The sequence below is a fragment of the Pistacia vera genome, unplaced genomic scaffold, assembly GCF_008641045.1.
Source record: "Pistacia vera cultivar Batoury unplaced genomic scaffold, PisVer_v2 Contig661, whole genome shotgun sequence".
Taxonomy (NCBI): domain Eukaryota; kingdom Viridiplantae; phylum Streptophyta; class Magnoliopsida; order Sapindales; family Anacardiaceae; genus Pistacia; species Pistacia vera.
In genome coordinates, this window is record NW_022196514.1 from 470,000 (window position 1) to 497,552 (window position 27,553).

Consider the following 27,553-nt stretch of genomic DNA (forward strand, 5'->3'; position numbering starts at 1 on the left):
CATGTGTCGGATTTGGAAGCAGTAATATAAGTCTTACGTTTAAGCAATGAAAATTTCAATTACAGATATAAAAGTTAACGAAAGTTGAACAACAAAATACTATTATTCATAACAGAGCAAAGTCCATTTCGTTTCTATTGGCCAATCTTCAAATATTTTTTAGGAACAGTAGATTGAATTGTTCTGTAAGCATTTTACAGTTCTCATTCTCATTTCCTGCAAACTATTCCATTTCCACTGGTGGCACTACCAGTACAATCCAGTGTGCTGTAATCCATCAGCAATGCATTCTTTTGGTCAAAAGCTCCAGCTGGGTTGAAGAGGCAAGAATTACAATTTGAAGAGAGAAGTGATGAAGTTCTGTACTTGTCTTCACCTCCCGCAACCGGCATTGCCACTCCTGGCTTTGCAGGATTCTGGAAATCTGGCCGGTAAGTCCTGCCAAGTACTCCTTCAACTTTTGAGGATAGGCCACTGAATCTGAATTGTATCTCCAAGTGAGCAAAACAATTATCAGAAGGTATCTGGTAGTTATGAATTCTATCATCTTCCTTTGTCACAGGTACCACATTAACTGAAATTTCAGCAACTTCCGGGAGAGTGATCAAGACGCTGTTCTTGTTTGAAGTTCTCTCAACTCTCAGGTTGCCTTCTTGAGATTCCCAAGAAGAGAGATGGCCTTCAAGTATGACAAATTCTTTTCCATTGTAAGTGAATATCAGATGGTCAACGTCATCATTCCATGTGGCTGCTTGAGTAGCCTCGAGAGAGAAGGTGTGGGAATCAAAGAGGAAACCAAGGGCTTGAATCCAAGTATAGTCCCTACTTCTGCCTGCTGGCCTGAGGCCAGTGAAACGAGCATTGATTTGAAGGTTAAAATCGGATACTAAGCTGAAATGCTCATCTCTCTTTCCATGGAAATAGAACACAATTCCGTCTCCACCAATGAAGCGGGGGTCCAAGCAGGCTGCTCCAGGGCTATTGCAGTTTGGTTTACGATCTGCAATTACCAAAGCATTAAGTGGTTAGTTTTAAAGCTCATTACATCAATAATTATTTGCGAAGAACATAATAGTTGGAATACTAATGATCTTACTTCTGCACTCAGCCTTGCATATGGGAGAATTACAATTGATATAGCAAACTTTCGCCTTAGGATCACTTGGTGTTGTCGTTGGGCATTCGTATGGGCAAGTAATCTTCTTAAGAAAGCACGGGCTTTTTCTCGTGCTACAGGTCAAACTCTGTGGTGCTGCATTGATTCCTACCGCAACGGAAACTGCAATTAAAAGAATGATCAAGAAACTATTGCTGCTTGAGACCTTCATGCTTGAAGATATCAAAGACCAACCAATTAGATGTTAAAACTCAACTGCACAAGTACTAACTTTCTTAATTGCTCATTTTATAAAAGTCAACAAGTGGGATTATTTATTCTTAAAGAATCTGGAAATTTGTTGGTTACTTAAATTCTTTTGCCAGATAGTTAATCTTGGTCAATGCTTTGGAGCTTGTAGTTCTGATTCGAAATTGGCAAGTTGACATGTTGCCTTTAGGCCCATAAGAAGGCAGATTGTTTATCTCCGCGAAGAGTCTTGCTTATAGCTACTTAGATTCAACGCGTATAACAAGACTTTACAACGTTCAACGTTTTCTGGGGCTACAATATGCGAGACTGGTTTCTTTTATTGAGAAAGTGAAGGCAATAAGCCATCTACAAGCACATGTAGGGGCATAATATTCAGTGCCACAAAAAATGCTTAGTCCATGTGATAAAAACACGGTTTCCAGCTCTGCAAAACTTATGCACATATTGTGTTGTTTCCTGTTGCACCCTAATATCACGGTTCTTTGTTGTGAATATAATCATTCTTCAACTTGTTCTGCAGTTTCAATATCCGTTCATTATTATTTGCAAAGAAACAACCAGCCATTTTCTAAATTGCTGTTCTGTCTCAGCATTTTGATTATAAAGATTGTAAGTTTCTGCAACATGGTTTACTCATTAGAGAAATAATGGTGATACAATTATTCATCTGCATATATGAATATAAGACATTGTTCATTACTCCACTCTAACAAATCTCATATTTTACAACAAATATTTTAAATCGAAGCTGTGAAAACAGGATCTTCATACAATATATATTGAGATAAAGACATTGTTTATATAAATTTTTGTCAGTACTTATTTGCAAGGTTGAACCCAGTTTGAATTAAATCTTATTGTTTAGTGTATTAAGACGATCAATCATGAACCTTAGGATGTTATTTCATTATTGGGTTGTCAAATAATCACATATGTACTCTTGAAGATGAAGCGGCCCCATAAGTATGAGAGTTGAAGAAAAAAGATAATGGAGAAATGGAAGAAACTAATTGAGAAAGATTTGAGACAAAGGTAGTGAAGGTTGATTGAATAAGTGAAATATCATAAGAGAATTGCAAGATGCATTCTAGGGAAATACATAGGTTTACTGCAACTACATCTAAATATTAGAGTCCTTCCTCGGTTGTTAATAAGGATAATCACTGGAGTTCTTAATTAATCGATAGTTTCAAAATCTCGAACGATTAGTTGAAGTACACGTAAGCTTTCCGAACATCACAAGTCACTTTTCAGTCTCATCATCAACAACACTTTAATTGAATGGGGATCAATCATTCAAAGATATTAAACATAGTAATAAACACTCAGTCATGAAAATAGTACATGGAATTATTCAAATAACATAAATCGTATCTTCATAACATAGGCTACATCGTAGTCCTAGTAAAATAATTTAGTTCATGCTATAGAAGTTAACAAACATAATAGAATCAGAAAACATTCTGAAAAGCAAACAAGAAACGAAATTCTTCTCTCTCTTTGTGTTGCTTGACTTGCTCTCCCAAGTAGCCGCTTCCAAGAGTGAATTTCCGAACCCTCAATTCTTCTTAGCTTTTCGTAGTTTCCAAATTGAGATCATTCTAAGTTTTAGAGCTCAAGTTATGTTACTTACGCTCAAAACTGACATTTAAACCTACAAAGCATAGTTATCTTATTAAATACCATAGTCAAACCAAAATGAACGAAAAGTAACGTAAATCTTATTAAAAGTCAATGTAAAAACGTGATTAAAAATAGGATTATCAAGTAGAAGAAATTACCAAGCCATCAAAGATAACTGCTTCTGCATTAGCCTTTATTAAGTGCCTAGACAGTTATCTGTTGAATGGTGCTTCCTAGATTTTCTTTAAATGTAAATGCTACTCATAAGTCTAAAAGCCTCGATCCTCCTGCTTTGTACACCGGCACATCACATGTATAGATGCATATATAGTGTTGCTTTCATGTTGCTTATTACAGTTCCTGTATTGAAGAATATAATCATTCTTTAACTTGTTCTGTGACTTCCATACTAGTTGTTTTATTTTTATTTTTTGTGCAACGAACGAAACGAAACGGCTAATGATCTTACAAGTTGTATTATATCTTAACATTTTTAATTATTTAGTAATCTGTCAAATGACGAACCTAATTAAACAGAAACCAATAAAGGATGAATTTTACTTCCTAAAAAATATCAAACAGTTAATGACCCATACTACCTCATTTACCCGTTCCTGACTGTGTGATCCTTTTCCACAGTTATTAATTCGGCATAGCCAATCTTCTTACGTATGGCACAGATGAGGTCAATAGGATCGAATTGATCTCCAATTGCCACCAATCTGTCTTTTTCTTCCCCTTCAAGTGCCACCAATGTTACACCTATTTAACAAACGTAAGAAACTCGATATTAATTTAGGAAAGTGAAAATATTGTTCCCTTTAGTGCCCAGTATCTCGTATGCAGAACAAAGTTATATATAAATATTACTATTTACCATCAACTGCTGCGGCAATCTCCATGGCTTCGTATCTGCGATTGTCGGAATGAAGCGCCACCTTGAGGACTATCTTCAGTAAATACTTTCCCATCACAGTTGAGCTCAACTTGTAGATAGATTTGAAACCCTCAAGGTTTCCCAGATGCTCAATTCCGGTTATATTATCCTTCAACAATGGGGATGGGCCAATCTCCAAATGTCTGAGATCAGGTATTGCACCTTTGTCTATTGTCACCAATTCCAGTCCTCTAAAGATGAGGAGACTCAACTGTTGGAGTTTCGGGAACCAACCATCTTTGAAATGCAGGTGCTTATCATGGTATGTATCTTTGAGCCTAAGCTCAAATAAATTAGGCAGGGAGTGAAGGATGCTGATGGGATCTTCACTTAATCCCGATAAATCTAAATCTATTCTGTTTACATCTTCAAGCTCACGAATCCAGATTGGCATTTTCTTCACAGTCCCTGTTAAGCAGAGGCGTTTAAGATATCGAGGAGGAGAAGACATGCATTCTATGTCAATAACCTCTTTTCTACTTGTTGAATCTACAATCAGAGATTCAAGATGTTCCATTTTTGCGATGAAATCACATAGATACTTCCCACTTCCATTTGTTAAAGTAATGCCAAATTTCCTCAATTTCCTCAGCATCATGAGCTCTTTTAGTACTTCTGTGTCTGCTCGCACAAAATATAGCTTCTGCAGATCCGTTAAAGTCCCAAAACCCTTCTGTATTGTAATTCCTCTTCCAGTTCCGATAACATCACCGATAATGTGCAAGTTGTATACCCTTAGATACCGCAATTTTTTCAGGTTTTTTATCTCAGCTGGAAGGTTTTTCACGCGAGACATCTTCAAATCCAAAGTCTCTAAGTTGACAAGCTTACCTATGGACTTGGGAAGTATTTCTACTCCTGTATTTCTCCGATTTAAGTAATGTAAATGGAAAAGTTTTCCTACTGCTTGAGGAAGATAACTTAGAGAAGAATTTTGAAAATCGAGTACCTTTAAAAGCTTGAAATCCCCAACAAATGTACTCATGAAACTATCAGGCAGATTATCAAAAATTAAAACAGCACGGATCTTTGAGCCCTTTATAATCTCTGTAACGTGATCAATACTTTTGTGTATTGAAATGCGCTGCGTTGTACTACTGTGGAGACTTGAATTCTCTTCTCGCTCTTCTTTCAGGACTCGACAAAAATCCAATCCTTTCGTCTTTTGGAGGATGATCTCATACATTAGACCATGGACTTTGTAGCTTCTGATTCTTCCAGAAATATCCCTGTTCACAAACTGAACCAAGCTTCTGTCAATGAGCTCAATCAAATATTTTTCTGCAACTTCCTCAAGTGTTTGGTTGTCGTCGTATTCGACAAGACCCTCGGCTATCCATAGGCGCATTAGTCTTCCACATGAAATTGAGTAGTTATATGGAAACAAGCTGAAGTACAAAACACATGATTTGATGTGGAGAGGAAGATCATAATAACTATTAGATAAAATATTAGTACAACTGATTTTTAGATAGGGATCGTTTCCTAATTTTGAGCTCAGGCTATCTAAAAACTTTCTCCATTCATACTCAGTCTTGTCTTTGTTTGACAGAAGACCACCTACAACAACAATTGCTAGTGGTAGTTTTCCACATTTTTCAACTATCCTTTTAGATAGTTTCTCCAACCTTGGAGGACAGCACGCATCAACGCCAAATGTGTTTTTACAAAAAAGTTCCATTGCCTCTTGCAAAGATAGAGCTTCAAGCTCGTGGATTATTGAGAATGGTATTACCTTAGCAATCATCATCTTCAGCGTCGTGATCATTATCCGGCTCCCTACGTTGTGATCAGGTAGAGCTTGCTGTACATACTGCCAAAATCGAATTGGCCACACGTCATCAAACACAACCATCTAACGCTTGTTCTCCAAGTGTTTGTCCAACGTGCTGATCAGCTCATCTTCTTGCATTTCTTTAATCTCTCTTTTTGTTGGACAATGAAATTTCTGTACGATTGACCTCAGCAGATTTATCTTGCTGGATTCTTTCCCAACGGTGATCCAGACCCGGTAATATTCGAAGTGCTTTACCACGGTGCGGTCGTCATAAATTCTTCCAGCTAGAGTGGTCTTGCCTAGTCCTTCGCCCACCACCGCAATCACCGAGCGTTGCAGTTTTCCTTTCACCAAGAGATCAGTCAGTTTTTTTCTTGTAGAAACAAAGCCCACAACATGATGGTCTTTGATGAATCGGTAACAAACTCGGTAGTCATGTTGACCATAAGTGGTTCCACTGTTTGATCCTTGACCCATGGACCTCCACTGCTGATAGCTTTCTGCTCTTTGTTTTATTTGAGCAAGTGATGATTTGATATTCTGGATCTCCTTGACGAATTCACGCCGCAACTTTTGTTTCTTGAGGGAAAGATTGATTTTATAAATTGTAGACAATAAAATCTACGGTCATGAATACAGGGTCGAATCTAGTAGTACGGCCACTGGCAGCCTAATGGACCTATGAGGGAAGTAGCAAAGGTCATGGAGCTTGTGACGGAATGATGCTATGGTTTTAGAGCAGAATGCTAGGGCTTCAGGAGATCCCCCATGAGAGGGTTTGCCTCTGTTTATATAGTGAACCTTGAGTGTTCCCATCCTGAAAGGATCCTGAGTCTTGTCTTTGGAGGAGTTCTCTTCCTGGAAGAGATATGATTCCTTGCCTTTATCGGATTAGACTCACCAATTTCGACAAGAATCTAGGTCTTACTAGAAGAGGATTCTCTGTTTATTGGACTATTGTGAGCTGATGGGCCGGAGCCCAGCCAAGCTTAATTTGCAGGGTAGCCCAACTCGTGGAGAGAGCAGTTCGCAAATTAGATTTAAGCATGGGCCTAACTAATTGGGCTAAGGTCTTGGGCCGTAACATGTTTATTTTGTTATTGGGCCTTGTCAGGCCCAATACAATTTTTGGCCCATACACGAATGACAGCAATAGGGCCACTGCCACGCTGAAATTGTGCCACAGTGAAAGAGAACTCATAAATGGCATTTTCAATGTGAAAACCTACTTCCCTCACTTGTTTTACCCTAATTAAGTGACCTTCATTGCTTTCTCCTCCTTTTTCTTCAATTGCTGCTCTTGCGTCCACATCTTTGAGGGAAGCTTTGATGCTTTCCAATTCCCCTTCCATGTCTTCAGCTTCTTGTTTTGCACTTCCGAGCAACTTGATCTCTTGTGTTAGCAAGGAACCCAAGGTTTTTATAACGAAGTGCACTACAGCCTTTGCCATATCTCACTTTTTCTTACTCACTTCAATGACTCAAACCAGATGTATATGATCACTATATGTAGATTTTAAGTTTTTGAAATATGTAGTTCTCCTTTGTTTACTTGCCTCTCTTTACCGATTGAGGAGAATGGCTGTGGCATAGACCGAGGATTGTTGGGATCTAGGTATTGACCGATTGAGGAGAAGGGATATGGCATGAAGAAGCTGACGACTAGGTGCGATTTTGAGGGCGGAGGATTTTGGGGCAGTAGGGGTGGGGAAGAAAGGTATAAGGGTTTGAATTTAGGGTTGCTATTTTTTTTCTAAGTTTATATATAAGGGATAAAATGATATAATTACCACCATTCTGACCTTATCTTAATGGTAGGTGAAAAATGTCGTTTTAAAACAATTTCCGTTTCGGCCAAACCTTAGGTGGGTGGGGGAAATTGTCATTCTCCCTTTTTCCGGAGATACAACCACTACGATACTGCACCTTCTGCTTTCTTTCCTCGTCTTCTTGACGTTTTGAGAAAAGTTGGAATACAAAGAGCCAAGGATAACACGTGTGAAACTCATTAAAACTTTTATTTAATGTTATAACAGGAACCAAGGATTACCCCGAACTTTTGCTTAGTAATCAAATTCATAGCAATTACAGTAAAACCTCTCTATAGTCATAATGTTGGGATCAAACTAATTTATTACTATAAGGAGGTTATAACTTAATAGATGTGTAGTTACAAAAAAACTATTTTGATTTCTTATTTTATAATTCATGTTTTAGTAATATATATGTATTAGAACTTCAATTAATTGTTTTAGTAGTATTAAGATTTCTTATTTACTTTTAATATTACTTGTTTCTTATTTTATAATTTATGTTTTGGTAGTATTAGGATTTCAATTCATATTTTAGTAGTATTATGATTTCAATTTATTTTTTTGGTAGTATTAGGATTTCCTATTTACTTTTAATATTACTTGATTTCCTATTTTAAAATTCATGTTTTGGTAGCACTAGGATTTCAATTCATGTTTTAGTATTAGTAGGATTTCAATTCATTGTTTTAGTAGTAGTATTAGGATTTCTTATTTACTTATCCTAGTAGAATTATGATTAGCCTACTATAAATAGGGTTGTTATGTTTCAACTTATTCAATCAAGTTTTCAATAAAATCTTCCACCAATTCAAGTGATACCTTTCTTCTCCCTCTAGCAAATCAATCATGCCACCCAAAGTTAATACACGAACTCAATTGACCGAATGTATTCGTGTTGAGTTGTGCAAAATGAAAGAATCAAACCCTAGTTGGAAGCAGAAAGATCTTGTGAAGTGGTTAGAAGATATTCATGGTCTTAAGGTATCATAAGCAACAATATCTAAGACACTCAAACGATCAGTTGACCTCCTTTAAGAAGAAGGATTGTTGAACCCAAACACAAAACATTCAAAGATGTTGTAGTACCCAGCAATGGAGTCTGCCCTCTATGAATGGTTTGTATGTCATCAAGAGCATGTCAATATGAATGGTGAATTGTTAAAAGAGAAGGGAAATATTTTTCTAAAGAACTCTATCCCGAAGCTACCTCGTTTGAATTTTCAAATGGATGGTTGGAAACGTTCAAGCAACGACATGCAATTCATTCCTTTCGTCATTTTGGGGAAAGTGGTTCAGTTAATATGGAGAAAATTAAAGCTAGTTTGCCATCAATAAGAGAGGAATTAGACAAATGGGCTTGGAAGGACATTTATAATATGGATGATTATTTTATCGAATGCAAGTCGATAACTCTCTTGCAACAAAGCAGTTGGAGGGCCAAAAACAAAACAAAGAGAGGATTAAAATTGTTATTTGTTGCAATGGCGATGACTCTGACAAACTTCCGCTTTGGGTCATTGGTAAGTTTCTTAATCCAAGATGCTTTAATAATGTTAACCGTGATGATCTCAATTGCAAGTGTCGAGCGAATTCAAATGCATTGATGACATCTTTGTTTTTTATAGAATGGCTTAAGTGGTTTGATAGCCGTTTGGATAGATATGTCTTGCTTATATTAGATAATTGTACCGCACATGGTAAAAAGGAGAATCTACCCCCACTTCATCACACAATTGTTCTGTTCCTACCACCAGCTAGCACTTCCAAAATCCAGCCATGTGATGCAAGCATTGTTAGAAATTTCAAAGGTTATTATCAGTTGTGCTTTAATCGTTTACTTTTGAAATGGATAGAAGATCATGTATTAGAACCAGAAAAGATAAGTATCCTTGATGAATTTGTAAATGCAATTGCTACATGGTTAATTGATATGAAGCCACAGACAATTATCAATTATTTTAAGCACTGCAAAATTAGGGCCCCCTATGTCAATGAATTGCAAGTTACAAATGAAGTGGATGCGGAGAATAGAAGAGTCATTGTAGAATTGAGTGATCAGATTCGACAAGTTCACTACACTAATCGAATGGATATTAATGTATTCCTCGATCATCCAAATAAGCAACAAGTTGTATATGTTTTAACTGAAGAAGAAATCATTGCTGCAATTAGACAAGAAGAGAAATGAAATAATCCTGAGGATGATAGTACGGAAATGTAAAAAGTTTTGTGCCATGAAGCTCTAAACATGCTTGAGAAGTTAGAAATATTTTGGCTTTAACAAGAAGGTGTCCATACTAGCGAGTTATTATATACCCGCAAGATAGAAGAGTTGGTAACAACTCTAAAGCATAAATCATTGTCCCAAACAACTTTAGATAAATATTTTATTTCATCATAAACCTTTAATGTAACATAATATTTTTTTTTTGTAATATATAAATAATTATTACTACGTGGAGGCAACTTTCCTTAAGACAGGAATTAATAAAATTATAACTTATTATAATGTGAAGTTTATTCTTATTTATAACTATCCCAAATTGGGAATATAATTTTTTATGACTATGTAGAGTTTATTCCTATAAAGAGTATCACTATAAAGAAGTTTTACTGTATATGACAAATCATCAAAAGCTACCTCGTGTTCTAACACATCAAATAACTCTTCTTCTCCAAGTATTCTCTCAGTGTGGTGATCAGTTCATTTCGTTCATTTTGTCTATGTCTCCTGGTGTTGGAAAATTAACCCCCTTTTGTTTAACTTTTCAAATTCTATTTTATTCTACTATCATATTCTAAACAGTGAAAAACATGTTTGTTTTAATATTGACTAGTCAATTTAAAATCCAATCATATTCAATTCAATTCAAAACATTTAACAATTACTTTTTGCAATAAAAATTTATAAATTAATAAAAACACCCCTACCCACCCAAGCCACAGTTGCCCGCCAACAACCATCGTCGGTTGCCAACTGTTGTAGCTGCCACCGCTGGAGCCAAAATGACACACGATCGACCAGATTTGGCCAATTGTGTGTTGATTTGGTCGTTGACGACGACCAATTTATGCCCATAGATCTACTCGTTTTCGGCCACATATATGGTGAATTTGGTCGAAAAAGGCCAGATCGACATTGACCAAATCTAGCGAGTCATACGCTATTTTGGCGATTGCCAACCACCATCCAATGGTGGCCAATTGCCGACAGTCGATTGGATAAGTGGAAGTGTTTTTGTTAATTTATATATTTTTATTGTGAAAATGTTAGCTAAATTAACAAATATAAGGAGTTAAAAAATATTTTCAGAAAATATTTAAAAAAATATATCAAACACATTCTCAAATCTTAAAATATTTTAAAAAATATACCAAACACATTCTCAAATCTTATCATATTGATTAAATCCTATCCTATCCCAGGAATAATATACCAAGCCTAAAATTTTTGTATGATTTTCGTCGGCAGATGTATCTTTATCAAATTCTTTCTCCACAGTGATCCAAGCCCGGCAATTGAACTGAGATTTCACAACCTGAAAAGTGGTCTTGCCTCCTCTTAGCTTCACTACCACAATTACTGAGCGTTGCTCGCCGTCACCAACAAATCAATTATAGATTCAATATCCACAACTTGCGATTCTTTAATAAAAGAAGAATCAACTCGAGAGTCGTGTGCTATAATATTTCTGTTTTCACTGCTTGATCTTGTTAAACAATCCAAAGAAAATAATAAAAAAGAGGAGGCTAGGGTTTCATTGATATTGCACAATTCAATTGAATACAAAAAGTATGATTTAACCTAAATACAAAGATATATATATATAGGCTAAACAAAGGAAATAATGAAAAGACAAATCTATCCTTAATAAACAATAAAACAAAATAACTCATATTTCTTAACAGATCTATGATATGTGGAGCTGAATTTATATTTGTCAGCTCTTCCTATCATGTAATCAAGTTATAATCTGATATCTTGGATTTCATTACCAATTTCACACCGCAGTTTCAGTTTCTTTGAGTGATTTTATGGAGGACACCCATAAGGCCGCCGCCATTGGGAAATCGTGCCACGGTGAAAGAGAACTCGTCAATGACATCTTCATTCTTCAATACGATATGCTTCTTCCCTCGCTTCACCCAAGTTCAGACACCTTCACTGTTTTCTCCTTTCTCTTCAACTGCTGCTCTTGCGTCGGCATCTTTGAGGAAAGCTCTGATGCTCTTTAATTCCCCTTGCATGATTTTAACTTCTTGTTTTGCACTACCAAGCAACTTGATTTCGTGGTTAAGAAGGAACCCCAAGGTTTCTATAGCGAAGTTAACTACAGCCTCTGCCATACCTCACTTTTTCTTACTCACTTTACTCACTTTAACGATATCAAACCAGCAGAATGTGATTTTTTTTTAAAGATATACAATAAGTTACAGCGCTAGTATGAATGAATAACTGCTGATAGTCAATTAAATGAAGCTTTCGTCTTTTGATCAAGTAGCAGAGTGATGATCACATAAGCAATTTTTGGTTGACTAGGGCATAACGCTCCCCAGTTGGCCACTGCCTCAGTGTTGCATCTTGTAAGCAAGCTTTATGATTAATAGAACAGAAAAAGCCTTATATACTAATTTTAATTAGTTAATTATTGGGATTTTGTAGTTATAACATCTTATATGGTACAAATGGTAGATGTGTCTGTCAAATATGAGTTACCAGAACCTTGGGATTTCTGCATATAAAACAACTTTCCAGCTGACAGCAATTGGAGATAGAACAGGAGAATTTGATTGTGGCATGTGTCTGAAGAACAAGAGAGTGCCAAGCCATCAAAGACAACACCTTCTGAAAGGGTATGGTTAACCATGGAATAATAGAGCAAAATTAGTCTCCCTGCAGGTTGACTATTGAGTGATGGATTAAAAAGGGCATTGATTATCACAAATTAGATGAATTTTGAAAATATAAAGGGTGATAGTTGGCACAGATTACATGGATTTTGAAAATATAAAGGATGTTGTTTAAAAAGGACATAGTTGGGACAATTTTGATAATGACATTTTCCCACCCAAGGTTTACCTTTCAAACCCTTTCCCACCCAAAAAGTTTCAAAATACCACTTTCCTACCCGAAGTTTATATTCCGTTAATACCCAAAGCCGATTTCGGCCAATTCTGATGGCAAAAATTCTCTCCGTTATCATCATTTGAACTTTTGATCTCTTCTCTATAAAACTCCTCTTAGTTTGATACCTAATTTCTCGCTGATTGTCAATCGTCGCAAAGCTAAAGTTTCTAGTTCTTAGTTAATTTTCGACTGATTCCAACGGTAAATATTCAATCGATCACCATCATTCAATCCTCTAGCCTCTATTATACAAAACCCCTCTTACTCTGGCTCTTGATAACTTGCTGAATGCCGGTTGAGAAAGTGAAGTATATTTTGGGTATTAACGGAATATAAACTTTGGCTGGAAAAGTGGTATTTTGAAACCTTTTAGGTGGGAAAATGATATTTTGAAATTAAAGCAAACGTTGGGTAGGAAAAAGTCTCCCTAGAATAATTGTTTAAAATGAAAATACGTATTATATAAAGTAAGGATTTAGAGACAGCAAATGACGAAATTGGAATCTATTAATGTCACTTTAATGCCTTTGTCCTACATAGAGAAAGATATACCCTGGTGCCTTTAATTGCTCATTCTAATTATGTGCAACTTCCTATATATGATTCTATCAGTCGACCCACCCTGTAAACTTATGTTGATTTCTGTAAAACCACTTCTCACAAACTCGCACTGCAGCGGCATGATGAAGGAAGTTAAATCCCAAGTCAAGGCTGGTGTTGAGATTGGAACATTCTGGAAAGCTCTGACTAAAGATATGAGATTTATCATTCCAAAGATTGTCCCAAATTTAGTGAAGGAAGTGGAACTTGTTGAAGGAGATGGTGGCCTCGGTTCAGTCCTGCTCTTCAAGTTTGGCTCTGGTGAGTCTGTCCACCTTCATTCTTAGTTATTTATATTTCAGTTACATAGAATATTTAATAATGGTAGTGGGTTTTATGTTTAATTCATCTGTTAATTCTAATTGATCAATTGTGGTGATTTTTCCTGCTATTCTCTATGGTAAAAACACTAGATGTGTCAAATATGAGTTACCAGAAGGAGAAAATTGTTGAGCTTGATGAGTGTCTGCATATAATCTCACTGCAAGTGGTTGAAGGAGGCCACCTGAATCTTGGTTTTTCTGTATATAAAACAACTTTCCAGTTGACTTCAATAGGAGAACATGAGACTTCGATCGATGTCATTGTGGCATATGAGTCGGAAGTTGAAGAGAGTAGCAAGCCATCAAAGACAACTGCTTCTGCATTAGCTTTTATCAAATGCCTAGAAAGTTATCTGCTTAATGGTGCTTCCTAAATTTTCTTTAATTGTGAACTACTCCATGATCTATCCATAACTGGTCTTCCATAATCTCTAAAAGCTTGATACATGTAATAGAAAAAACATGTTGCTTATAGCAGTTTTAGTATTGTCGAATACAATCACTCTTCAACCTGTTCTGCAATTCCAATAGTAGTCTATTTAATAATCCAATTTGATCCTGTCATTAGGTCCATAGAGATTATGTGCTGCTAAGCATTATGTCTCTGTCAACGGATTACCCATTCTGGTTCTAGACAAAGTCGTTTAAGATTCAGGAGTTTTTCACTTCACTGGATGAAGTGTTCATTTTTATGACACCAGCATCATATTTGATGTGGCTTCTTCAAATTGAGTTTATTATAATAACAAGTTTATGATAATAGAACAGATAAGTTTTGTGTAAATTTGTTAGTTTTTGGGTTAATAAAATGTAAAAGAGTTTTTCAGTATTAATTTATTAAAAGAGTGATTTTGTAAAGGACACACAAAAGGCGATTGCTGTGGGGAAGTTATGCCACGGTGAAAGAGAACTCACCAATGACATCTTCAATCCGATAAGCTTCTTCCCTCACTGGTTTTACCAAGTTAAGACACCTTCATTGCTTTCTTTTTCTTCTTCAGCTGCTGCTCTTGCGTTCGCATCTTTGAGGAAAGGTCTGATTGTCTCCAATTCCTTTTGCATGCTTTTAAATCCTTGTTTTGCGCTTCTAAATAACTTATTCTTGGATAAGGAAGGAAGTCAGGAACCCACGGTTTCTACAGCAAAGTTCACCGCAGCCTCTGCTATATCTCACTTTCACTGACATCAAACCTTCAGATCCAATTTTATGATGCATAGGCTCATGTGAGCATATGTTTTATGATTGATTCTATGTTTGACGATTGCGTAGACTTTTTAGTTTGATGGATGAGAAAATATGTGATAATCCGTTGTTTGGAATAGATAAGAGAATGTCTTCTACAGTTCTACTGCATGTTGATTCTTCTATAAAAATTATACTACACTGTAACTTCTTCCTTTGTTTTTTATTAGCTTATCCGGAATTCTCTCCTATACGAGCAGCGAGTTTCTATCTGAACTTCTAAAGATTTGTGATTAGTCCAATTAAAAGCTTTCAGTAATTTAGAATGTCAGGCAAAAATGAGCCTTTCAGGAATATTAATTGAAAGAAGGCTGTGTCTTTTACGACAATTTTTACAATTGAGGAGAACCTGAAGTCTAAAGATTCATTGTATCATTGAGTAGGACCAGCAGGTGTAGGTAAGTCCTTGGCGATTGCAAACAAGGCAACAAGTTTTTTTTTTTTTTCTTTTTTTTAATGACCAGACTGTCCAAGCCAGACTGCATGCACCTTAACTATTTTTCGAGATCCATTGAACACCTTACAAGCCCAATAATTAAGGTAAGTCACAATGTGGTAGGTGGTTTAAGGTTTAAACCCAAAAAGTCAATGAAGGGAGCAAACCTTATTGATCGCCAAGCCAACCCTTTAGGGTTTGAAAGTCATCCATTGAATAGTGCTTCCTAGTTTTGCTTTATTTTAAACAGTTGCCTATCATAACTGATACTCCACAATGTCTTAAATGTCTTCACCATTTGAGTTTTCAATGTTAATCTTTGGTAAATAAAAGATTTTGTGTTGTCATTGAACGTTGATTGTAATGGGAAATTGTATAAGACTCCACGATCCCTACAGCTTCAACAAATATACTTGACTTGCACTAATTGAAACCAACATTACACCATAAGAACATAACAAGACTGTTACTTAGCACAATAAACGATAGTACCCAACATTACAAAATGCCATATCTTTTGGCAATCTGTAGCAATTATTCCAGTAACGAAGCTACTCTTATTCAGTTGGATAGCAAGCAACTTTTTTCAGCTTTCATTTCTTGCAAACAATTCCGTATCCTGCAGAGGACCTGCGGGTGCAGTCCAGGGTGTCATACTCTATCACTTCTGTGATCACTTGGTCTGCACCGTCACTTTCTGTTGAGAACACACAAGCACCGCATTCTGTGGAGAGAAGGGTATCGGTTTTATACTTCTCTTCGCCTCCCAAAACCGCCATTGCCACACCAGGTTTAGCTGGGTTCTCGAAATCAGGCCTGTAAGTCCTGCCAAGAACTCCATCAACCTTTGCGGACAGATTAAAAAACCTAAATTGAACCTCCAAGTGAGCAAAGCAGTCATCAGCTGGAGTATGGTACTTGTGGATTCTGTCGTCTTCTTTGGTTATTGGCACCACATTGACCAAAATTTCAGCTGTATCCTTCAGGGAGACAATGGCACTATTCTTGCTTGAAACTCTCTCCACTTTAATTTCTTTTCCTTCAGAGTGCCAGACGGATAGTGGACCTTCTGGGATGTCTAAGTCCTGGCCATTGCAAGCGAACTTAAGATGGTCAACTTCACTGTCCCATTCAGCAGCCTTGGTGGCCTCAAGAGAGAATTTGTGAGATTTGAAAAGGATTCCCAAGGCCTGAATCCAGGTAAAGTCCCTGGTGCGGCCGGCTGGGCGGTGGCCAATGAAACGGCCATTGACTTGCATATTGGGGTCAGAAACTAGGCTAAAGTGTTCATTGCTCTTGCCATGGAAGTAGAAGACAATGCCATCGCCACCAATGAAACGAGGATCATAGCATGCGGATCCAGGGCTGTCACAGTTAGCTTTCTTGTCTGCAGAAAACAAAACAAAAAATTAATACCAAAACAATATTTCCAAACTCCATTATGTTCAGTTAATTGTTAACTTACGTTTGCACTGAGCCTGGCAAACGGGTGAATAACAATTTACATAGCAAACTTTTGCGTTGTGGTCTGAGGAGGAAGTGTAGGGGCATTCATATGGGCACTCTATTTTCTTGCCATAGCATGGACTTGTTGGGTATGTGCAGGTAAAAGTACCCACGGCCTCTGAAACTTGAGCTACACCTGAAACCAAAACTATTGCAACGATTACTAAGAAGCTAACTTTTACGGTCTCCATGGTTTTCAATGCTGTAAAGAAAGACTAGAAGGAGGTTGAGAGATGCCACAGCTCAGTTTCTGCAACGCTATTTATAGGATCTAACAACCAGGTGGTTGTTTTCTTTCATTAATCTTTTCTAAGAAGGTTATGATCTTTACTCAAAGCAGTAACATGGGATTTGTCGGTTATATAATTTCAGAGAGCTTAATGGTGAAACAAAAAAACACATGCCGTTCCTTTATTCAGAAGGCTACAGAGTACTCTCATGGTGATTATTGATGCCTTGACACAGCAAAATTTGCCTCCCTCCCGGACGACTGTCAAAAGATTAGGAAATTGAATATTTAAATGTAAACGTAACTTGGATAAAGCTAATGTTGCAATTTGCAGAAGAATCTCTGATAGGAATCACGTCACCCAATAGAAAAAAATCCATAAATTTAAGTCAAATAGATAATTGAGTTGTTACATGGGCTAGTGTTTAACTGTATCCTGGAATTGTACTAAAAATAATTCAACTCAATCTGGCATTATTTTTTGAGATGAAGAGAATTGGAAGAGCAAGTTTGGCTTCATTCAATCTTCTTCTTCAATCTTAATTTCCCAAAGAAACGTTGGACGACTTTCTTAATATATCTATTTATCTATACATACATGTGTAATAACCCTGAATAATCTCAGTAATATTTTGTGGAGTAGCTTTTGTGATCCTTTTTGTTGATGCTTGATTTTGACACCAACTAATCACACGTGGAAAATATTGAGCTGACTCAGAAAACATACGTGTATATGGGGGTATTGAATTGATTAAGAGATGAAGAACAATGTTTAAAGTGGTTCGGATGCTTAAACAAGCGAATCCTACATCTACTGATATTGTATTAATATATGAAATCAAGTCACGTTCAGCGAGCTGATTTATAGTTTAGAGAATACAAGTGAATACACGAGAGAGAGAGAGAGAGAGAGAGAGAGAGAGAGAGAGAGAGAGAGAGAGAGAGAGAGAGAATGTATGCTATTTCAGAGAAAAATTAGCTAATCTCACAAACGGGAGAGGAACCCATTATTTACAGTGGGATGAATTGAGGTAATGATTATTAAATATGTGAGTGGGTCAGATTGCCGTGCAAATCCTTCTTTATGTCCCGTTGCTCACCTGCTCGAGTGATTTCCTCTTGCGCAGGGATTGGACACGTGGAACGTTTCCAGCCTTTCGTCATTCTGGCGTATACCCACTACACTGGTAGGACCATGCTACTCACGTCAGCATGCGACGTGGCTGCGTTTGAACGGTTGCATAACCTACCTAAGCTCTGACTGCCCACGCTGACAAGGCTTGGCGTCAACCCTACTTTTTCAGGCATAACACTTTTATTCTTTCATTTGGGGAACTTAACAAATCAGAAACATGAAAAGTCGATCAATTTTTTTTTCCTATATTTTGATAATGTTGAGATTTCTTGAATATTTCCAAAATATTATGTAATCTCTTAATTTTTTCACTTTTAGGATACTCATAATATTTTTGATATCTTGTAATCTCCTAATTATGTTGGTATATTGTAATTGACATAATTATGAGATTATGTAGATTGTATCTCCCCTATATAAAGCTTGTAACTATCAGTGTAAATATCAATGAAGTGAAATATCCAATTTTTCACATGATATCAGAGCCAGGTTCTGATCTAAAAAATTGCCTTTAGAGCAACCACTAGGAAATTCATTGGCGAGAAATAGTACCATCAGCCATCATCAATCCAAAAAAGGAGAAAACGCGACAATCCAAATTCTAAAACCACCAACCCAACCACCAATTGGCCGCTGCAAACCACAAAACACCCAAAAAAAAAAAAAAAAAGAAAAAAAAATCCCAATCCAAAACAAATCAACAACTCGGCAAGCCCAACAACAACAAGAAGAGAAGGTCTATGGCTGCTGTTTGGGAAAAGGAAGAAGATGCCAAACAACCTTCATCATTTGTAGCTACAGTTGGAAATGATGGTAAGTCTTTACATATGTGTACATTTGTTTCTCATAGTGCATGGATAATTGATTCTGGTGTTACTGATCATATGACATTTGATTCTAGGCATGTTTCTAATCTTAAGTCATCCTCACAAAACTTTGTTTCTACAACCAATGGTGAATCTAACTGGGTCATTGGGGGAAGGATCATTAACCCTTAAAAACTCCATACACTTAGATTTTGTCTTAGTTGTCCCATCCTTAAATTATAACTTGTGTCAGTCTTTAAAATAACCAAAGCCTTATCTTGTGTGGTGATTTTTTGAGTTTAAGAGCATTCAAACAAAATAGACTATTTGTCATGGTATTAGACGAGGGCAATTGTATTACTTAGATTTAGAGTCAAAAAACTCTTCCATGTCATAGCAGGCTTTAATAGGAGATTACTCTAAAAGGGATAAACAAAAATTTAATGCCCAGCATGGGGGTACATGATTTAATTTATGTTTTTATAGCCCTTAGTTAATTTTTGTTAAAGTAATTTTAAGAGAATGTGAAAAAATGCCTTAAACTTGCATTAAGGGTAAAATGGTATTTTCGCTCAAAATTAGTTGAAAAAGTGGGGAGTGAAAAGAGATAGAATTTCATAGAGAATGCATTAAAAATGAGGGCATTATGGTAATTGACTAAGGGACATAGATGAAATTTTTAAGAAAGAGTAAGGGCAAAATGGGAAAGTGTGTTTATAAACTAAAGTGTTAAGGGTTTGAAACCCTTATTTTCTTCATTCACCGCCACACTCCTCGCCCATTTTCTCTCAAATTTCCATTTAATCCTCCAAGGATTTTGAGGGCTTTCGAGTGGTTTTTCATAGGGTTTTGATTTTAGGCTTCAAGAGATAAGGATTCTTGCTCCTTATCTATGTTTTATTTGTGTAAAAGTTGAGTTCTTATGGAGTTTATGCTTAAAGTTAAGAGAAGATTTGAATCCAATAAGAGTAGAGAGCTTAGTAGAGACTACTCAAGCATAAGGTATGTAAATTCCACTCAAATTCCAACTCAAGTTAAAGTTTAAGAAAATCAAGTGAGTATTTCTTTTAAATATGCATATGTTATGATTATTGAGAAATTAAGATGAGATGGATGATTAGTTATGCTTGTTGTTAGATATACTTGAATACGAGGAGTGTATGTGATAGTTTGATGATGGGTTGAAATTGGAAGAATTGGAGAAACTTTTGGGAGTGTTTTTGCCGTGTAGGTATGGTGATGTTACAAGAGAGTTTTTCTCTCAATTTGGATGGTTTAAGTAACAAATAGAATGATAATTACATTAGAGTTTGTTTATGCACAAGTGTTGTTTGATGAAATGCCTAAGAGAAGTATAAGTTGAGTAGAAACCTTAATTTTATGCAACATTGCATATGTGCATTTCATAGGTGCATTTAAGTAAGAAATTGTTAGAGTCATGAAAGTGACTCTATTTTGGTGATAAAAATACCCCATGTGTGATTTAATTGAAGTATATTGAGATAATTAAAGAATTTATGAATTTATTCACGAAAATCGCTTCCTAATATGTTTCTTATGAATTTAACGTGTTTGGAATGATTTTGGAAAGTATATGAGTTGATATTAGGTTGTGGTTTATGGATTAAGGGTGATTTTGTCTCATTTATGCTGTTTAGGGGGTAAAATGTCATGTTTTAAGGGGCTGATTTTGTCACTTTTCAATTATGTAGGGACTAAACAATATTTTACAAATTATTCTATAAAAGAAAAGTGCAGATTGCGTTTTCCAGGGAGGCTGTTCACCCAGTTTTCCAGCGACCCTTCGTCTCCCTCCGGCGATGATTCATCTCCCCATGCATCGATCCGTCATCAACCACCGCAAACCACCAAGAAACGCCACACAACACCGCGACGCTTCGCCTTCCACCACCGCGTCGTTTCGTCTTCCCGGCCAGTTTTGGCCGTTTTTCAATGACGTTCTAGCTTCCCAAGGGTAGATCTTCATTCCCCACGGCCGGATCTACACTTCCCTAGCTTCAGTCGCCGCGAAAACCGTCGGAATCCGCGATTTAGCCGCCGCGACTCTTCATCTTCCAGGCCAGATCCTGCTCATTTCCGGTGACTTCTCACCTCCCCAGGACCTGATCTGAACTCCCCATCATCAGAGCTTTCCATCGGTACCTTCGGATCCCATTTCTGCCACCGTTTTTCAGAAGACCCGCCGAAAAATTAACGTTTTCCAGCGAAGAGCGGCTATTCGTATTCCGGCTATCCGTTGGTCATTTTTGGCCCTTCTTCGCATCATATCGCTGTCGGTTACCTCCTCTCCACCATGATCAGGTCTGTTTCCACCGTTTTGGCCTCCGTTATCACTACCATGAGCGGCTAAGCTCCCGGTTGTCCGTTACGGTGTAGGCGAGATCGAGATTGACTCCACTGATCCCCTCATCAGCTCTTGACTAGTTGGATGAGCCCGAATGTTGGATATTTGGTTAAGTTTCTTGTATTCAGATTATATTTGTTTTCGTTTCAGTTTGTTTGCGATACTTTAATATTATTCTGATGCTCGACGTGTTGAATTGATAATGTCCATTGAGAACGTTTATTGATATATAACTTTTCTCATAATTGAATGTCGGTTTGAGATTATTGAATGTTGATTATTACTTTAAATTGTTTTTTTACTGATTTCAATCAAGTTGTAGTAGCGTTTAATATCATTTCTACTAGGAATGCATTTATTGTGTAATTAGTTGATTGGATGATACAGGTTCGTATGCTGTACTTGTTTACATTGTACCAACTAGTGGTGTTTAAGGGTTTAGCATTTTTCGGTTAGTCAATGATAATCTTTAACCAATCGATCTGTAACTAAGACGACGAGGAGACAGGATAGATTATGCCTAGATTTCCGGGAGATATTTCTATTGATTTGCCTAGCCTTGTAGGATTAGGAAATTGAAGAGCGAGGAGAGGAATTGTGAGAGTTGGTCTTGAGTCAAACCGAACCCGTAGCGACAACGCTTTTAATATTGTGTTTTAGTTAGCAATTTATTTAATGCTTTTAATTTCCTGCAAGTAATTAGTTTCCTTTGTTTTAATCAATCATTTTGCCAATTTCTCTTTCGTTAACTCAAATATACAGTAGGTCGTTAGTCTTGCTCTTTGTGGATTCGACCCTGCTTACCGCTAACTACGGTACTTAGGTTTAATTTTGTGACCGTGATGACCGGTCTAACAGAAATTTTAAGCATGAGCCATCCATATGCATATAATTGTGTATGTGTAGAAACTTAAGAAAGAATAAAGAATAAAGAATAAAGAAAGAAAGAATAAAACATTCTGAGAATAAAGAGAAAGAAAGAATAAGCATTAAAGAATTAAAGAAAGAAAAAGAGTTAAAGAAGAGAAAAGAATAGGTTGGTGTGATGGGGAACCGTGAGTGTTAAGAAGAAATTCCCACATACACGTCACCTTAATTGAGTGGCATAAGAAAAAGAAGAATTGTATGACCCATAAGAGTGTATGTGGATGAGGGTTGTACCAAGAAGAATTCCTATATGCACGTCATCTTAATTGAGTGGCCTAAGAAGAAAGAAGAATTTGTATAGTCCGCAAGAGTGCATGTAGATGAGGACTGTACTCACTCACACGGCTAGGTTCCGAATCCATACATCAACCAAGTCCGATCGACAAAGAATAAAAAAAGAAGGAATAAAAAAAGAAAAGAATAAGAAAAGAAAGAATAAGAAAGAATGAGAAAGCTTGAACAAGCAAAGAAAAGAAAAGAAAAGAAAAAAGAAAGAAAAGAGAAGCTTGGGCAAGCAAGACAAGAAGAGAAAAGAAAAGCATAGAAAGAAAAAGAAAAGAATAGAGAAGAAAAGAATAGAAAAGAAAAGAATAGAAATAGAAAGAAGAAATAAAATGCATTTTTATGCATTATTACATATGCATTTCATTTATGCATATTCCCATGAATTTTATTATGGTTAGAAAGAATAGAAGAGTAGCAAGAAGAGAAAGAATAGAAAGAGTAAGAAAGAAAGAACATAAAGAAAGAAAGAAACAGAGAGAATTAGAAAGAAAGAAAAGAACAGTGAGAATTAGAAACAGAGAAAGAAAGAAGAAGAGAATTAAGTAAGGAAAGAATCAAAGAAGAAGAAAAGTTAAGAGATTTACTTACGGAGCTTTTTTATGCTCACCTCGTTGTTTTTCCATGTTTTTGTAGGAAATAGGTGAGCAACGGTCGGAAGGACGTCGACAAGCAGAGAGAATTGGCATTACTGTCCACCGTTGCTAAATTTTTGTACTTGTTATTTTGATATATGTAAAGAATTATATTTTGTATGTAAAGAAAAATTTGGACCCAACTATTTTAATATGCTAATTATGTATGTTTTCATAGTATATGTTATAAAATATACTATTAGAAAGAAGTTATTACAAAAAATGTGACATCTGGTTATGGCATCGGCGCCTCGGACATGCTTCGTTAAGTTATCTGAAGAAACTTTTTCCAAGTTTGTTTGAAAAAAATGATATCAGTAACTTCCACTGTGATGTTTGTGAACTATCAAAAAGTCATCGAGTCCTATTCCCAATAAAATTAAACAAAAGTCCAAGTCCTTTTATGCTTATACATTCAGATGTTTGGGGGCCATCACAAGTTACTACTTTAGGTGGATCTCGTTGGTTTGTTACTTTTATTGATGATTGTATAAGGACGACTTAGGTATGTTTAATGAAATCCAAAGGGGAGGTTAATTTGCTCTTTCAGAAATTTCACAAAATGGTTCATACGTAGTATAATGCACAGATTTAGGTCCTCCGAAGTGATAATGGAGGAGAATATCAAAGTTTAGATCTTCAATAGTACTTGACAACATATGATATCATTCATCAGACTAGTTGTCCCAACACACCCCAACAAAATAGTGTTGCTGAGCGAAAAAATCGGTACTTATTGGAGGTCGTTCATGCCTCATTAATAGTAGCTCACATGCCGTTATCTTTTTAAAGAGAAACACTTACTTCTGTAGCCTACCTAATCAATCGGGCGCCCTTTAGTTCTATTGAGTTCCATACACCTTTTTAGGCTCTTGGTAAAATAGCAAATGCTCCAACGGTCCTGAACTTACCACCTAACGTTTTTGGTTGTATCGCCTTTGTTCACCTCCATAAACATCAACGCAATAAGTTCTCCCCTCGTGCATTGAAATGTGTTTTTGTTGGGTATGGTGTTCATCAAAATGGGTAGCAATGTTATCATCCTCCAACTCAACAAATGTTTGTGACGATGGATGTTGTTTTCCATGAAAAATTGATGTGTTTTTCCTCTAAGTCTGAACTTTAGGGGGAGTATTGTGAGGAAGAAATTCAGACTCTTGACTATGATGTTCAAGATGTTGTTCAAGATATATGAGACTATGAGTCACAAACTAGACCTGTTGTTCAACAAGAAGATGAAGTGGATGATGAAAATGTAGAGGTGGTATCAAACCCGTCTGTAGAAACTTCTCAGTCCAAGTCTCTCATTCCTGGTATGTCACAACCACCATCTGTTGAGAATATTCCTAATTTAGAGTTTGAACCAATTGAGTCTGAACCAATTAGGAAATAGTTACCACCACGTAGTACTAGAGGAATTCCTAAACCAACATACAAACTTAAGCTATCTAGTAAGGTGAAATACCCCATGAGTCATTATGTGTCCAACCTTTGTTTGTCAAAATCAAAATTTTCATTTGTGAATCAATTATTTGCTGTATCTATTTCTAACAGTGTGCAGGAAGCATTATCTGATCCAAAATGAAAAGCTGCCATGAATGAAGAGATGAAATCATTACAGAAGAATGAGATTTGGGAACTTGTTGATCGTCCACCAGGAAAGAAGACTGTTGGATGTCGATGGGTTTACACTGTGAAGTATAAAACTGATGGTACGATTAAATGATTTAAAGCAAAACTAGTAGCAAAGGGGTACACCCAAACTCATGGGATAGACTATATAGAGACATTTGCACCTATAGCCAAAATCAACACAGTATGTCTCTTGTTATCTTTGGTTGCAAACCTAGATTGGTCATTACAACAGTTCGATGTGAAGAATACTTTCTTACATGGAGAATTGTCTGAAGAGATCTATATGGATCCTCCACCAGGGTGTATTCTTCCAGGGAGGCATAGCCAAAAGGTTTGTAAGTTAAAAAGTCATTTTATGGGTTAAAACAATCTCCGAGGGCATGGTTTGGGAGGTTCACCAAAGCTATGAAGTTTTTTGGCTACCATCAGAGTAATTCAGATCACACACTATTTCTTAAAAAATAGCAAGGAAAGATCACTGCACTTATCGTGTATGTGGATGATATGGTGGTTACAGGAAATGATTCAGAAGAAAGGAAGGCTCTACAAAAGTACTTTTAAGAAGAATTCGAGATGAAGGACTTGGGTTCTTTGAAATATTTTCTCGAAATCGAAGTGTCTCGATCTAACAGAGGTATCTTTCTATCACAAAGAAAGTATGCCTTGGATGTACTGCAGGAAACTAGTATGTTAGCATGTCAACTAGCTGATACATCAATCGAAGAAGGTTTGAAATTAGGAGTCGAGACTGATCAAATACCAATTGACAAAGGGAGATACTAGAGACTCGTGGGAAGATTGATGTACTTGTCTCACACTAGGCCAGATCTTGCTTATGCATTGAGTATAGTCAGTCAGTTCATGTATAATCCTGGAGAGCAGCATATGAACGCAGTTATGCGTATCTTGAGATATTTAAAAATGCTCCTGGAAAGGGAATCTTATTTTCTAAAAACAAGGACTACCAAAATGTGAATGCATATACTGATGTTGATTGGGCTGGAGCAGTGGATGATAGACGATCTACTTCTGGTTATTTCACTGTAAAACCCCCCTCTAGTCAGGTATCCTCTGAATATCCCTCAATGAGAATCCTGAGGATACATGTCCGGAGAACGAGTTGTATTTAGAAAAAATCTGTGTAAGGATAATAATAATAATATCCAAAACATGCATATAAAANCAAAAGAAAGGAAGGCTCTACAAAAGTACTTATCAGAAGAATTCGAGATGAAGGACTTAGGTTCTTTGAAATACTTTCTTGGAATCGAAGTGTCTCGATCTCACAAAGGTATCTTTCTATCACAAAGAAAGTATGCCTTGGATGTACTGCAAGAAACTGGTATGTCATCATGTCAACCAGTTGATACACCAATCGAAGAAGGTCTGAAATTAGGAGTCGAGACTAATCAAGTACCAATTGACAAAGGGAGATACTATAGACTTGTGGGAAGATTGATGTATTCGTCTCACACTAGGCCAGATCTTGCTTATGCATTGAGTATAGTTAGTCAGTTCATGCATAATCCTGGAGAGCCGCATATGAACGCAATTATATGTATCTTGAGATATTTAAAACATGCTCCCAGAAAGGGAATCTTATTTTCTAAAAACAAGGACTACCAAAATGTGAATGCATATACTGATGCTGATTGGGTTGGAGCAGTGGATGACTGATGATCTACTTCTAGTTATTTCACTTTTGTAGGAGGTAATCTAGTCACGTGGAGAAGCAAGAAATAGAATGGTGTGGCAAGCTCCAGCACTGAAGCAGAATTTAGAGGAATGACACTTGGGATTTGTGAAGCTTTGTGGCTAAGATTTCTGCTGCAAGATTTGGGCTACCAACCTAATCAACCAATACAGTTATATTATGACAATGAAGCAGCATGTGATATTACTCACAATCTAGTTCAACATGATGGTACGAAGCATGTTGAAGTAGATAGATTTTTCATCAAAGAAAAATTGGATGAAAAGATTATTGAATTGCCCGAGATTCAATCAGAGGATCAATTGGCCGATATTCTTACCAAGGCTATCTCCAAACGTATTTTCTTACAAGTTTTAGACAAGTTGGGCATGTGTGACATCTACGCACCAACTTGAGGGTTTCCTGAATATTTCTAAAATATTATGTAATCTCTTAATTTTGTCAGTTTTGGGATACTCATAACATTTTTGATATCCTGTAACCTCCTANGATATTCTTACCAAGGCTATCTCCAAACGTATTTTCTTACAAGTTTTAGACAAGTTGGGCATGTGTGACATCTACGCACCAACTTGAGGGTTTCCTGAATATTTCTAAAATATTATGTAATCTCTTAATTTTGTCAGTTTTGGGATACTCATAATATTTTTGATATCCTGTAATCTCCTAATTATGTTGGTATATTGTAATTGACATAATTATGAGATTTTGTAGATTGTATCTCCTCTATGTAAGGCTTGTAACTATCAGTGTAAATATCAATGAATTGAAATATTTAATTTTTCACAAAATATTCAATCGATCATCACCATTCAATTCATCGGCCTCCAATCTACAAAAACTCTCTTACCTTGAATCTTGGCAACTCGCCAAACGCCGGTTGAGAAAGTGAAGTATATTTTGGGTATTAAAGGAATATAAACGTTGGGTGGGAAAGTGGTATTTTGAAACCTTTGGGTGGGAAAGGTAATTAAGGAAAACCTTGGGTGGCAAAAGGTGTTTACTCTTTTCCTAATAACTAAAAAAACAGTAGTCCGCCATTTCCTCTTTAATCTTCTTGTTCCTCAAA

The 27,553-nt window shown here is 36.5% G+C and overlaps 4 protein-coding genes across 5 annotated transcripts; 1 reads left to right on the forward strand and 3 right to left on the reverse strand.

Annotated features, from left to right (window-relative positions):
* Positions 1 to 36: 36 nt before the first annotated feature.
* On the reverse strand, positions 37 to 1,566 carry LOC116112430. Its single transcript, XM_031398573.1, has 2 exons — positions 1,097 to 1,566; positions 37 to 1,000 (listed from the first exon to the last, which is right to left on the reverse strand). The coding sequence occupies exons 1-2, from the start codon at positions 1,326 to 1,328 to the stop codon at positions 210 to 212; spliced, it is 1,023 nt and encodes a 340-aa protein (XP_031254433.1). The 5' UTR covers positions 1,329 to 1,566; the 3' UTR covers positions 37 to 209.
* Positions 1,567 to 3,596: 2,030 nt separating this feature from the next.
* LOC116112459 (disease resistance protein RPM1-like) lies at positions 3,597 to 5,784 on the reverse strand. Its single transcript, XM_031398594.1, has 2 exons — positions 3,870 to 5,784; positions 3,597 to 3,754 (listed from the first exon to the last, which is right to left on the reverse strand). The coding sequence occupies exons 1-2, from the start codon at positions 5,782 to 5,784 to the stop codon at positions 3,597 to 3,599; spliced, it is 2,073 nt and encodes a 690-aa protein (XP_031254454.1).
* Positions 5,785 to 13,205: 7,421 nt separating this feature from the next.
* LOC116112401 (phytohormone-binding protein-like) lies at positions 13,206 to 14,895 on the forward strand. 2 transcript variants are annotated; one of them, XM_031398534.1, is made up of 2 exons: positions 13,206 to 13,509; positions 14,573 to 14,895. In XM_031398534.1, exons 1-2 carry the CDS (start codon positions 13,230 to 13,232, stop codon positions 14,752 to 14,754), a joined length of 462 nt encoding a protein of 153 aa, XP_031254394.1. In that variant the 5' UTR covers positions 13,206 to 13,229; the 3' UTR covers positions 14,755 to 14,895. The 2 variants fall into 2 exon arrangements, with proteins under 2 accessions (XP_031254394.1, XP_031254393.1); XM_031398533.1 differs by lacking the exon at positions 14,573 to 14,895 and adding an exon at positions 13,662 to 14,083 and having other exon boundaries at positions 13,220 to 13,509.
* A 754-nt stretch (positions 14,896 to 15,649) lies between these two features.
* Positions 15,650 to 16,964, reverse strand: LOC116112403. Its single transcript, XM_031398536.1, has 2 exons — positions 16,716 to 16,964; positions 15,650 to 16,637 (listed from the first exon to the last, which is right to left on the reverse strand). The coding sequence occupies exons 1-2, from the start codon at positions 16,945 to 16,947 to the stop codon at positions 15,844 to 15,846; spliced, it is 1,026 nt and encodes a 341-aa protein (XP_031254396.1). The 5' UTR covers positions 16,948 to 16,964; the 3' UTR covers positions 15,650 to 15,843.
* Between the last annotated feature and the right edge of the window lie 10,589 nt (positions 16,965 to 27,553).